At 43.2% G+C, this 12,943-nt stretch overlaps 3 protein-coding genes across 3 annotated transcripts; 1 reads left to right on the top strand and 2 right to left on the bottom strand.

Annotated features, from left to right (window-relative positions):
• Positions 1–409: 409 nt before the first annotated feature.
• On the bottom strand, positions 410–2,056 carry Ccz1 (vacuolar fusion protein CCZ1). The gene is made up of 3 exons (XM_065224557.1): positions 1,904–2,056; positions 1,733–1,830; positions 410–1,669 (listed from the first exon to the last, which is right to left on the bottom strand). The coding sequence occupies exons 1-3, from the start codon at positions 1,985–1,987 to the stop codon at positions 514–516; spliced, it is 1,338 nt and encodes a 445-aa protein (XP_065080629.1). The 5' UTR covers positions 1,988–2,056; the 3' UTR covers positions 410–513.
• Positions 2,057–3,897: 1,841 nt separating this feature from the next.
• On the top strand, positions 3,898–5,196 carry SrpRbeta (signal recognition particle receptor beta). Its single transcript, XM_065224556.1, has 3 exons — positions 3,898–4,216; positions 4,310–4,742; positions 4,809–5,196. The coding sequence occupies exons 1-3, from the start codon at positions 4,105–4,107 to the stop codon at positions 4,996–4,998; spliced, it is 735 nt and encodes a 244-aa protein (XP_065080628.1). The 5' UTR covers positions 3,898–4,104; the 3' UTR covers positions 4,999–5,196.
• A 6,850-nt stretch (positions 5,197–12,046) lies between these two features.
• On the bottom strand, positions 12,047–12,937 carry LOC135703479 (uncharacterized). The gene has a single exon (XM_065224725.1). It carries the CDS (start codon positions 12,935–12,937, stop codon positions 12,047–12,049), a length of 891 nt encoding a protein of 296 aa, XP_065080797.1.
• Between the last annotated feature and the right edge of the window lie 6 nt (positions 12,938–12,943).

The following is a 12,943-nucleotide window of genomic DNA, read 5'->3' as shown; positions in this document are numbered from 1 at the left end:
CTTCTTTGAAGTTCCTTAAGTTCTATGAAGTTTCATAAAGATCTACGAAGTAACGTTCCATGAATATTTACGAAGGTGCCTGCACTTTTACGTAGTTCTCTAAAATCAAATATTGTTGTCTTGAATTCTATAAATTGCCCTTGACTTCTAAGAAGTTCCCTGAACGTCTGTAAAGACTTAGTTTTATTAATCTGAAATATACAACGCTCCCCCCCCCCCCCCTAGCTCGCTCACCAATTTGAAAAGAAGTGGTGAACACATATAAAGACATTTCGTCGATCTCGTTTAAGGTGGATATTCCTATACGGTTAATCTCGGTACTATGGTTCCTTCAATGCTTCTGCTATTAATATTCTCTCAGATAACAGAAGCCATTCCGCATGCCATTAAATAGATACAATTTATTCATCATAATCAAAGAGCTAATAATCTCCAAACAAGAATAAACAAGAAGTGTCCGCTAGATAGAAACCATCCCGCCCTTACGAGGACCACACATGCACATCTCTCCCCTCAGAAGAACACCCCCTTCATGTTCTGGTCCAATACGCGCTTCGTTTCTTCGCTCACGTCGATCAGCGTGGAACTTTTGTTCAGCACAATGAAAACGTGCCTCGAGTTGCAACTTCTCTTCACTATCCAGTAGTCGTCGTGTGTCTTCAGAATCGTTTCCTCCGTCACGTTCGTCGTCAAACCATCGCCATTCCGCCGCGAATCGTCCAACAGATCAACGATCAAATTCATCACATCATTCGGAATGCTTCCTCCGGGATTGTTTCGCTTTTGAACTCCCAGCTTGATCGTCCCTCGGTAGTGGAGGTTCAGTTCGTTGAAGTAGACAAACTTCGGACTAGTGGCGGAGTCATCCTTGCCAGAGGACCCATCCGGAGATGGTTGCTGTGCTAGGTGTTGCGTTATGTCCGAAGAGATACTAGTCAGCTGGGGATTGATCACGGCGTTCAGTTCGTGGTAAAGAGCCTGTTCGTTTTCGATGTCTTCCAAAAACAGGCAGAGAGTGATGTTCTGCACTTTTCGGCATACCATAAAATTGTAGGCCTTATCGTGGCCGTTTTCCTGTATGTACACCTTACGGGAATGTCCGTGGCCCGGGGTCAACTGGAACATTGGTCCGTTCAAGTACTCGTAGATCGTGTATAGATCATGCGGATTGACTCCACTCCAGATTATGTGATCATCGTAGAGGAAAATGCATTGCTTGATTGGGTCGAAGGTAGCTTCAATCATGTTGATAAAATTTTGAACTCTCAGGAACAATAGTTGGTTCAACGGGAGGTACTGCACACTTCCAAAGGCATCCAACACATCACAGTCTTTCAGCTTCAGGTGGAGAATGTACTTGAAGTAGAACTCTTCCAGCTTGCCAATCAAGTTGGCAACGGAGTCTAGGTCTTCGGCCGGTTTGAGATTGCTCTCAAAGGTTCCGTGGAATAGACGGAACATTCGGTAGGATTGCTTGAGCACCGCCTGGTAGACGGTGTCGTGAATGTCATCACCGTGATATTCGATGTAGTCACCGGTTTCGCGGGTTTTCCTCTCGAATGGAACATTCAGAACCAGTGTCATCCAGTAACCCGGTTCCGGCTGGTGATACAGCTGGCAGGTTTTCTGTGTGTGCATCGCCTGGACACTGTCGTCGTTGGTGAATGTGCTGCAAGAGAACGGTAATCCGTTTCAGGCTCGGTCATCAGTAGTTAATTGCACTTATACGCACCTGCTAAATTTGACGATGGCTTCGCAGAGACCAACATCCTTGACTTTGGAATCGATATCCGTTTCCTGCGGGTGGTAGAAGAGAATTTTCTTTTCCTCCTAGAAATCGACAAACGCACACAATTTAATTAAAGATGGTTTTGAGAGCGAACAGGAAGCACGCGTAATTTACCTCTCCTTCTTTCGGGCCAAAGTTGGAATTGAAGATGAAAAAACTTCGCAGCGACAGAACGGCTTTTATCTCTGGAATGGACATGTTTATTTCTAGTGAAATTTAATAATTTTACGCAAAATTTGTTTCTAATTTAGTTGAGGCGAGTGCGATTAGCAGATTTGTTTACATTTTCTACTAAAACTTTGACGGCTGCAAATTGTGTGTTTGTTTCAAACGAAAGGCCTTTCCTTGCAAGGGGCTCGTAAATGGTTAGCTTACAAATCATGGATTTATTAATTTTATTTTTGATTTAGGAAAATTATGGAAAATTTGAGAACTTTTCCCCCATCTATCAATTAAAGAGGCTAAATTTATAAAGAGACGACACGACAAAATTGAAACAATCGATTATCTGTCATAGGAATCATCATAGGAAAAGTTATTCCAATCGAGCAGAAGAGACCTATATTAGTTGTCGCCTCTTTACCATAGAGGTAACTCTAAGACCACTGGGTCCCGAAGAAAATCATTATTATTTTTGGCTCACTCAGTACCAGAACAACGGTCCCAAGCAGTCCCAAGCTATTTCACTCACCCCTGCATGTTCTGCATGAATCCACACACCCCTAATGTTATCTGTCAAACTTTCATAGCGAATCAAAACAAACATAGTGTAGTAATAGAATTTCAACTAGAATAGGGTACGTTAATCGTTTGCTTGGGACCAATAGGCTACTAAAGTGGTGAGCCAATTTAAAATCGTTAGTTTCGTATTGATTGTTGTCTTTACCCAATTGGGTTCTTTAAGGGTATTGAGGTAAATGCATATTCGTAATCTGCATTAAAAATGGAACCCTAACCCAAAATTTCATCAATTTTGGTACACTGGAACTATATTAAATCAGAACGATTACTTTTGCAAAAATCACCTTACTAGCGCCCCTCGGTGTCACTTTGTATGGGAGCGAGCTGTCATTTTGTCAGTTTAGTGTCAAACAGTGAAGTTATTATTTTGCTTTAAATCTTGGCTTAAAAATCGAGATGAAAGTGTGTGGGTTCTAAAAAAATATCGCTGTGCTCAGAAAACGAAGCTCTTTCAGATGATATATAAAACCGATATATTTTTAAAATTAAAGAACCCAATTGGGTTGTTTAACTTTGAAAAATATTCCGATTTTTATGCATCATCTGATAGAGCTTCGTTTTCTGAGCACAAATATATTTTTATAAATCCCGTAGACCTTCATCTCCATTTTTAAATCAAGATTTAAATTTTTGATCGTTGACACCAACAGGGCTATTTTGCGCGGCGTGTGAGGTGAAGTGATGGTGAAGTGACAATTGTCACCTCGGGTGAGGTGACTCTCCATTTGATTTGCACGGGGAGTCACCTCACCCGAGGTGACAATTGTCACTTCACAAGTGAGAGCGTGTCACCTCACCTCACACGCCGCGCAGAATAGGCCTGCAAGGTGACTACATACAGGTGTTCTAATGTGTCAAATTCATTATTCAGCCATGTTGGATTTTTGTATGGGACAGCGACCGAGTTTGTTTACAATTTGCTCTAAAACCGCACTTTCCCCCCCCCCCGCGACCTCCTCGCCTATATAGTGACAAAGCTGTATCACCATTTGTATACCCACCATGGTTGACACTAAATCTATTCGTTGACAGCTTGCTCCCATACAAAGTCCCACCAAGGGGCGCTAAGGTGGTTATTTTTGTTAATGTAATCGTACCTATTTAAAATAGTTTCAGTGTACCAAAATTGACGAAATTTTGGATTTCGGTTCCATTTTTAATGCAGATAACGAAAATGTATTTACCTCAATACCCCTAAACAACCCAATTCAGTATCGTTACAATCCATATGGTCCTTAAACACGACACGACTCAAGAAATAAATTACAAACAGTCGCCCATTGAAAATCGGAGCACCCCTTCAAAGCGATGATAAAAGCCTTTTTTATAGGATCGGCGGAGGATGCAGAACAGTGGCAGGTCAGCACTGTCAGCAGTCAGCAGCAGAGCAGCTTACGTTCGCACAAACTGTCATCAGACGTGGTCATTGCCGTACCGTTTTCTGCGAGTCGTGTTTTGCTGCTGGACTCGTTTCATCCCAAGCAGTTTCATCTTGTGCGGCGTCCTGCAGATCTGGCCGATTCCTTTCACTTTCCACTGTCGTCGAATCCGAACCTAAAACCCCTTTCGTCGTCATGGAAGGAACGAAAGGAAACTCTCTCCCCAGGGGAACAAGTTCACAGCCGAAAGATGATCTGGACCAGACGCCCATCTTCCTAGCGGTTCTCGTTGTCCTCATTACTCTCAGTAAGTATGCTCATCTAAGCTTTCGCCGAATCCATACTGTTTGTCCAAAGCAATTATTAAAACTTTCGCTATCTTTCCCTCGCATAATTCAAGTGCTCTTGTACGTTTGGAAGAAGAAGCGCACCGCACGATCTGACGTACTACTAATGGGCCTGTGCGATTCGGGTAAAACACTGCTGTTTTCACATCTGATTTTGGACGAGGAGAAAGAAACGTTTACTTCGATCAAGGAAAACGTAGGTTACCTGACGGCCGCCAGCGGAGAGCTTCGAGTGGTTGACGTTCCCGGCAACGAACGACTCCGCGGGAAGTTCTTTGATCAGTACAAAAATTTGGCCAAGGCGATTGTCTACGTCATCGACAGCGTTACGGTGCAAAAGGACGTTCGGGATGTTGCCGACTTTCTGTACACTATTCTGGCAGACAAGGCCACGACAAACCTTCCGGTGATCGTCCTATGTAACAAGCAGGACGAAACACTGGCCAAGGGCGATGGCGCAATCAAGAGTCTACTGGAGAAGGAAATGTAAGCACCTACCATCTGTTTCCCTATTGTGCCAATAAATATCTAACCAAACAATTTTGATTGCAGAAATTTGGTTCGTCAGACGCGAACGAGCGAGCTGCAATCGGTGGACCCGCAGAGTGCCGGCGCAGTTTTTCTTGGCAGATCTGATAAAGATTTCGAGTTCGGTCAGCTTTCGCAGAAGGTGAAACTGGTTGCCTGTTCTGCTAAGGAGTGCCAGCTCGAGGATTTGAATGCATTTTTGGATAGTTTGTAAGGCAGTGTACGTATTTTTGTTTCATGCTTATTAGCATTATTAATTACTTTTAGAATTGTGGTGGGAAAACCTGAGCACCGAGAGCAAGGTTTTCTTTTTTTTTCTGTTCATCTTATTTGTTCGGTCTCTTTCTCTTAATCTTCCATTATGAGTCCAATGTGCTCTGTTGTCGTGAATAAATATTTCGAAGAAATGAAATCTCGCGGTTTTGTGTTAATTAATCTAAATATGTCTCAATTAAAATGTGTTAATTTTATTCTTTATCACTACCGTCTATGCTTTAGCTTAGTAATAGTAGCGGGGTGTCCAAAGTATTCAAAACAACGTTTTTTTGTCAAGAGAATTAATTGAAAGTCCTGCAAAATGATGTTTTTATAGACATTCACCCATATTATTCTTGTTTTGCATATGGAAAAACGGTTGGAACGAAAACAAGAATATCGGTGATGGGGGGCGACCCCGGCGTAGTGGTTAACATCCATACCTCTCACGCCAAAGTCACGAGTTCAAATCTCACCCCCGGACAAGTCACGAATGACCCAAGAGTGTTAAAGTGACTATAATAAAAAAAAAAAAAAAAAAAAAAAAAAAAAAAAAAAAAAAAAAAAAAAAATATCGGTGATTATGTATGATGACATTCACCCTATAATAATAATAATAATAATAATAGCTTTGAATTCATAAAAAAATGTTTGCTTGCTTACACAGCACCCAGAATTGATGTTCACATTGCGCCTAAACGTAGACGGTAAATTTGTAAGTAGGACTCTCTACATCTAGGCGCAACGGAAATCTACTCCAAAAGAGTGGTTGGAGACATTTCCTAAAACGTTGATATCGTCTAAATTTTTTACCTAACAAATCCATAAAAAAAACTATGCTTTGTATACTATTGATTCGGTCCGAGCGCTTCTTTTGTTTTTGGGAATTATGGGTGCAAACCTTCATACCACGCGTTCTCATTGACTTCGTTCGGTATAATTGACTTGTTAACTCAGAAATCGTGGAATAATTTTGTGTTTTCTGCACGATAGGCCCAAAATGGGCGATTAGGCCGAACTAGTTCCCTACCCTATTAGATTTTAAACAATATCTCAACAATTTGTGACTCTTTATCAAATCCAACGTATGGAAAGGTAAATAAATTTAAGCGTCATCTTTGACAGAAAAATTCAATTTTTTTATTCAAAAAAGTGAGGTAAAGCGCGGGTTGTGCTTGGTAGGACGGAAATTAGATCAAAAGCCCTACATGAGTAGCAGTTTCAGGTGAAATGGGGCACCGATTTCCGAGATTTGTGCAATTGGGTTCTTTAATTTTGAAAAATGTATTGTTTTTTATACATCATCTGAAAGATCTTCGTTTTCTGAGAACAGCGATATATTTTTTTCAAACACCCACACTTTCATCTCGATTTTTAAATCAAGATTTAAAGCAAAATAATAGCTTCACTGTTTGACACTAAACTAACAATCTGACTGCTCGCTCCCATAGAAAGTGACACCGAGGGGCGCTAATAAGGTGAGTTTTGCAAATGTAATCGTACTTATTTGAAATAGTTCCAGTGTACCGAAATTGATGAAATTTTGCGTTTGGGTTCCATTTTTAATGCAGATTACGAATATGCATTTTCCTCAATACCCTTAAGGTTCAATTTACACATTTAACCTTACGGTGATTCCTTGTAGAGTCCACAAATGGCCGCCACGTAGGCTATACATGCACTTCCACTTCCAATTTTCAATTGGGTTCTTTAAGGGTATTGAGGTAAATGCATATTCGTAATCTGCATTAAAAATGGAACCCAAACCCAAAATTTCATCAATTTTGGTACACTGGAACTATTTCAAATAAATACGATTACATTTGCAAAAATCACCTTATTAGCGCCCCTCGGTGTCACTTTGTATGGGAGCGACAAAAACTTGTTTTTGTTCATTGGTGGAGCAATTTGCAACACTAACACATTGATCACGACTGCAGCCAAATTTTTGCATGGGTTGCAGTGACCTTGAAACAATATTAAAGAAAATTACAGTTTATTTTATTTGTTTATTTGTTATGGTTGCATCAACAGACTAGAAATAGTCCCAATGATGTGTTGTAAAAAAAAGTACAGATTATACAGACGACATACATATACTACAGTTACTACAGTTACAAACGAAAATAACTTGGAAAGCATTGTCAAGTTACTAAAAATTAAATTTTACACTTAGCTGTTGGGTATCAAGCGCCTTCGGTCAGCAAAAAAGGCAGAGAATCTTCGGCGAAGCATATTCCGTGTCAAGTGGAAATCGAACATCGATGCTACTCGGTTGAACACTAGCTGCAAGCCGTAAATAGCGCTCCCTATGCTATAATTAGTTCGAAGAAGTGGAAGTCTCAGCATAAGACTGTTGCGTAGTGATCGAGGTTGAACATTAATGTTCACTTGTTGCAGAATTGCTTCGCAGTCAATTCTTCCTTGCAGAGTATCGGCGACGATTAAGGCTCTGAAAACATCTCTTCGGATACGTAAGGGCTCGATATTGATCAATTGGCAGCGATTCTCGTAGCTTGGAAGACGAAGTGGGTATCTCCAAGGCAGCTTACGGAGCGCGAAGCGAAGAAAACGTCGTTGAACAGATTCAATTCGCTCGGCCCTATTATTGTAGTTCGGGCTCCAGACAGCAGAGCAGTATTCCAACGTAGATCGTACGAGAGAGCAATAGAGCGATTTCAAGCAGTAAATGTCCGTGAAGTTCTTAGTAATCTTGAAGACAAAGCCAAGCGTTCTGGATGCTTTGTCGACGACATACGATATATGGTGTGAGTATGTCAGCTTTGAGTCTAGAAAAACGCCTAAGTCTTTCACGCAGTGCACCCGTTCGATAGTCGTGCCTAGTAGTTTGTAGTTGAAAATAATCGGTTGTTTCTTGCGTGAGAAAGTAATAACTGTACACTTAGCTGGGTTGACCACCAGTCGGTTTAGACTACACCAGTCAGCACAGATGTCAATCTGATTTTGGAGAGAACGGCAGTCGCGTTTGCTTCCCTTTTTATGAACAGGAAACATATCCGCAGTCTTCCAGCAAGATGGAAAGATGCCGCTGGAAAGAGAGAGCTGGAATATGCGGCGCAGTGGATCTAAAAGACAAGTGATGTTCTTTTTAAGAATAAAGGGTGATACGGTCAAAATTTGGTCAAGGGAAAACGCGTGTAAATCGGTGAAATCGTTTATTTAAAAAATCAAATTAAATTTCTTTTTCAAGTTCAATTAGTATAAAATTCAGGAAAAATATTCAGTTAGGCTTCCGCTTTTCCAAATCCGAATTGCCGGGCCTTACGCTTGACCCCTGCCATCAGATTTTGTACAGCCACCTTGTCCACCTTCTTCGCCGCAGAAAGCCAGTTTGCCTTGAACTGCTGCTCGCCCTTAGCAGTTTTTTTTGGTCTTCTTTAGGTTCCGCTTGACAATAGCCCAGTATTTCTCAATTGGGCGGAGCTCTGGCGTGTTGGGAGGGTTCTTGTCCTTGGGAACCACCTGCACGTTGTTGGCGGTGTACCACTCCATGGCCTTTTTACCGTAATGGCAAGATGCCAAATCCGGCCAAAACAGTACGGAACAACCGTGTTTCTTCAGGAAAGGCAGCAGACGTTTATTCAAACACTCTTTCACGTAAATTTCTTGGTTGACAGTCCCGGAAGCTATGAAAATGCTGCTTTTCAAGCCACAGGTACAGATGGCTTGCCAAACCAGATATTTCTTTGCGAACTTTCACAGTTTCATGTGCTTGAAAACATCTGCTACCTTTCCCCTTCCTTTTGCCGTATAAAACTCCTGTCCCGGAAGCTGCTTGTAGTCGGCTTTGACGTAGGTTTCGTCGTCCATTACCACGCAGTCAAACTTCGTCAGCATCGTCGTGTACAGCCTCCGGGATCGCGCTTTGGCCGTCGTATTTTGTTTATCATCGCGATTTGGAGTCACTACCTTCTTGTAAGTCGATAGTCCGGCTCGTTTTTTGGCTTGATGCACGGTTGTAGACGATACACCCAGCTTATTTGCGGCATCTCGGAGAGAGAGGTTAGGGTTTCGCTTGAAACTACCGGCAACTCTCTTTGTCGTCTCAGCGGCTTCGGGTTTTCGATTTCCCCCCGATCCAGACTTCCTGGCTGTCGACAAACGTTCCCCAAACACTTTAATTACATTTGTAACGGTTGATTTGGCAACTTTTAGCGATTTTGCCCACTTTGCGTGCGAGTAGCTCGGATTTTCGCGATGCGCGAGCAAAATTTTGATACGCTGCTCTTCTTGCTTGGACGGCATTTTGACAACTGAAGAGTGAATTCCAAAATCAAAATAGGAGCAACATTCTACACACACACACCTTCAAAATGAGGGGTGTTCAGGTTTTTTAAATGCAAAATTGAAAGAAATACGTCAAGTTGATATTGACCAAATTTTGACCGTATCACCCTTTAATCGACGGAACACCATCGGGTCCAGCCTTAGTTGAAGTCTTAAGTTTAGATGCTGCTCTAGAAATCGTATCTGTAGTGGCTTCGACCATGCTGAGCGTTTGGTTGATCAAAGGATCATTACTGGCCGCGGAAGTAATGATATTAGTGGAGAGTTGCTCGGCTACAAACACACTAGCAAATTTGGCTGAGAACAGGTTGCAAATGTCTTGTTGATTTCCAGCAGTTTCACCATTAAAAATCATGGAAGAGGGTAAGCCGACTTCCCTGCGTTGCTCATTTACGAAGTTCCAGAAGGATTTCGGGTGTGATTTTAGCCGCCGTTGAATCCTCCTTTGATAGCGTTGAAAACAGAGACGACTTAACCGCTTATACTCGTGGTTGAGTCTGACATAGTAGCATTTCAGTGGCAGTGTGCGGAGTTTAGTAAATCTTCTGAGAGCAGCCTTCTTAGTTCTTTTCAACGAGCGAAGATCTTTCGTCATCCACGGGACGCGAGAGTCGATATTGATGATCTTTTTGGAAACGTGTCTGTCAATGACATATGCCAAGACGTGAGAAAAGGTTTGTGCAGCAATGTTGACGTCTACAGGATCTAGAATATGCTCCCAATCTAGATTAGACAGCACATGGACGATACTGCAATGGTCAGCTCTACGGAAGTCATATGACACAGCGTTTGGAGTGCTGGTGAAATCATGGACAATATTATTTTCGATCACGATAACTAAAGCAGGGTGATGATGCACTACCTTGACTAAAGGTTCGGGTGCCGTGGAGAGGAAAGGAGCTGTATCACGAGCACTCACAAAGCAGAGATCCAGGGTGCGGTTGTTTTCATTCAACAGGCCATTGATTTGTGACAGGATTGCGGTACTATAACCATAGAGGTAACTCTAAGACCACTGGGTCCCGAAGAAAATCATTATTATTTTTGGCTCACTCAGTACCAGAACAACGGTCCCAAGCAGTCCCAAGCTATTTCACTCACCCCTGCATGTTCTGCATGAATCCACACACCCCTGATGCTATCTGTCAAACTTTCATAGCGAATCAAAACAAACATAGTGTAGTAATAGAATTTCAACTAGAATAGGGTACGTTAATCGTTTGCTTGGGACCAATAGGCTACTAAAGTGGTGAGCCAATTTAAAATCGTTAGTTTCGTATTGATTGTTGCTATAACTGTCCAGGAGCTGGTTGGTTCCTACGTGGAAAGATGAACGCTCGTGATCAGGACAAAAGAAACCACTATGGGTTGGAGTCCATGCAATGTCCGGTAGGTTAAAATCGCCAAGAACAATAACTTCGTCGGAAGGGCCTGCTTTGTCTGAAGCGGCCAAGACGGATCGACAATGTGCGTCAATAAGCTCCAAGTCACGGGTTCGATCTGGAGGAATGTACACTGCACAGAGAAGTAATTGACGATCACCAAGTTGAATAGCCACCCACATTTGTTCAACCCTGTTCCAGGAATCGTCCTCGATAACTTCTGCTTTCAGCTTGGAATTAACTGCGATAAGGACGCCTCCCCCAGTAGTTTTCCTACTATTATTCGTGTTTCGATCGCAGCGAAATATTTCGTAGCCAGCACCAAAGACATAGTTTGAAATGGTTCGATAATTGAGCCATGTTTCGGTCAAAACTAAAATGTCGTAGCAGTGATCCATGACGGCCAGATGATAATCTTCCACGAGGCCGTTCATACCACCAACGTTCTGATAGTAAATCGTTATGTCCGACCTCCGCTGTTCGGGAACAACGGAAGGTCCAGCGTGTAGTTGCATTTGGGAGCTGGTAGATGTCACTTGACGGAGGAAGGATGTTCGAGTAGGGTCGCTGGAAACCAAGATATTTTCAGGCGATAATATATTCGTCGGTTGATCATACTTGCCAATAACAGGAATGTGGAAGACCCCTTCTCCCATCTCAAACGCAGGGCCGGGACGACTGCTGGTTGCTGGCAGGAGGGGCTCGACTGCGATGAGTGGAATAGAGGCTTCCTCAGGGCGGACGGCAAGAATGCGTCCCGGAGTGCAGTTGACTGTGGTGACTCCATGTTGCCGACTGGCAGATGTTTGAGGTGAGTTGAAGGCACTGGAATTATGATCATCATCAGGCAGTGAAAGTTCGCTAGTAAGTGTGTACTTGCCTAATATAGCAAGCTGGGAGACCCTCAATCCACATCTAAACTCAGGGCCAGGACGACTTGGATGAACGCTGGCTGCAATAGGCGCGACTGATTTAGAGGAACTGGGGACTCCCAAATTGCTTTCTACGTTGCGTCCTGGTTGAGAAGTAATTTGCCTCAATAGATTTTCAGAGGGCATCACCGAAAATTCGCTTTGGACCGGGGTCAGAATAACCTGAGTATGGGAGAACTCATCACGCAACGATAAACTTAAATCACAGAGGTACTTGCCTATGCAAGCATGGTGGAAGACCCCCTTTCCACCACCAACTACAGGGCCGAGACGACTATGTTGAACGAAGGCGGCGGTAGGCGGGACTGTGTTGGGGCGATCGGGGGCTTCCATCAGACTTTCTACGGTGCGTCTCGGGGCATTGTTGATTCGTCAGATGAGGGGATTAAGGGGTGACTGTTATACTGGGTGTACCTAAAGGGGCTGGCATATCGAGAGGTGCTGGTGTCCCAAACGGTGTGCCCATTGGAGAGCCACCCGGAATAGTCTCTGGAACAGCAGGGAGTGCTGGGATATCAGGAGGTAGCCACACATTGTTTTTCGCCTGAGTATCCTCGAATTCTCTGTATACAATCCCCTGTGGCCAAGTTTCAGGGTTCAAAGCGTTCTCTTTTAGTTTCATTGGAATGCCGACCTTGTAGGAGATGAAGTTCATCGATAGTGGGTCGGTGCCTTTTTTCACTAAAGAGACGACTTTAACTGGTACAGTCGTTCGCAGTCCATCACGAACAAGTTTCTCAACCACATCTCTCTTAACACTGGGGTGAAACCGGGAAAGGTAAACCCAAAACAGGCTTGATGGAGCATTGACAGCGAGCGTATCGCTAGTTCCAATGACTCTTGTTCCAGTAGTCGGTTTAGTCGGTGTTTCCGTATCACCTCGACGGCGTTTTGAGGGGCGATCGTGATTCGGTCTAGCAGATGTACCGGGGGTAGCAGCATTAACTATGTGAGTGAGTTGAGCGACCTGATTGTTGTTTTTGGCCATTTCGGTTTTCAGCTCGGATAAGCCGGTCAGCTGACTACCTATCACCGTCGAAATTACGTTACCGAGGGATGAAACAGTGTTTCTGAATCGGGCGTACTTCATCAACTTGCTACATTCATCACACATCCAGAACAAATTGATTTTCTCGCGAAGAATCCTGACGAACGGCAAGTTCAAGTTAATGCATCTCACATGATACACTTGGTCGCAGAACCCCATACATTCGATGTGGTCTTCGTCCGGTTTCACTGTTTTGGCACAGCGGTCGCACGCACTTGTACTGGTCATTTCGTT

This window comes from Ochlerotatus camptorhynchus, unplaced genomic scaffold (assembly GCF_037179485.1).
Source record: "Ochlerotatus camptorhynchus isolate MF236.1 unplaced genomic scaffold, CSIRO-AGI_Acam_v1.1 ptg000213l, whole genome shotgun sequence".
Taxonomy (NCBI): Eukaryota; Metazoa; Arthropoda; class Insecta; order Diptera; family Culicidae; genus Ochlerotatus; species Ochlerotatus camptorhynchus.
The sequence above is the reverse complement of the archived record's forward strand: the minus strand, read 5'-3'. Positions and strand labels throughout refer to the sequence as shown.

What these genes read in the sequence shown, in the direction of transcription:
- Ccz1 (XM_065224557.1), bottom strand. Translation starts at nt 1,987, where the DNA reads ATGTCCATTCCAGAGATAAAAGCCGTTCTGTCGCTGCGAAGTTTTTTC. An exon ending in TTGGCCCGAAAGAAGGAGAG is followed by an intron (nt 1,831 to 1,903) that starts GTAAATTACGCG and finishes GTCGATTTCTAG; the next exon opens with GAGGAAAAGAAAATTCTCTT. An exon ending in GCCATCGTCAAATTTAGCAG is followed by an intron (nt 1,670 to 1,732) that starts GTGCGTATAAGT and finishes GTTCTCTTGCAG; the next exon opens with CACATTCACCAACGACGACA.
- SrpRbeta (XM_065224556.1), top strand. Translation starts at nt 4,105, where the DNA reads ATGGAAGGAACGAAAGGAAACTCTCTCCCCAGGGGAACAAGTTCACAG. An exon ending in CGTTGTCCTCATTACTCTCA is followed by an intron (nt 4,217 to 4,309) that starts GTAAGTATGCTC and finishes GCATAATTCAAG; the next exon opens with TGCTCTTGTACGTTTGGAAG. An exon ending in AGTCTACTGGAGAAGGAAAT is followed by an intron (nt 4,743 to 4,808) that starts GTAAGCACCTAC and finishes TTTTGATTGCAG; the next exon opens with AAATTTGGTTCGTCAGACGC.
- LOC135703479 (XM_065224725.1), bottom strand. Translation starts at nt 12,937, where the DNA reads ATGACCAGTACAAGTGCGTGCGACCGCTGTGCCAAAACAGTGAAACCG.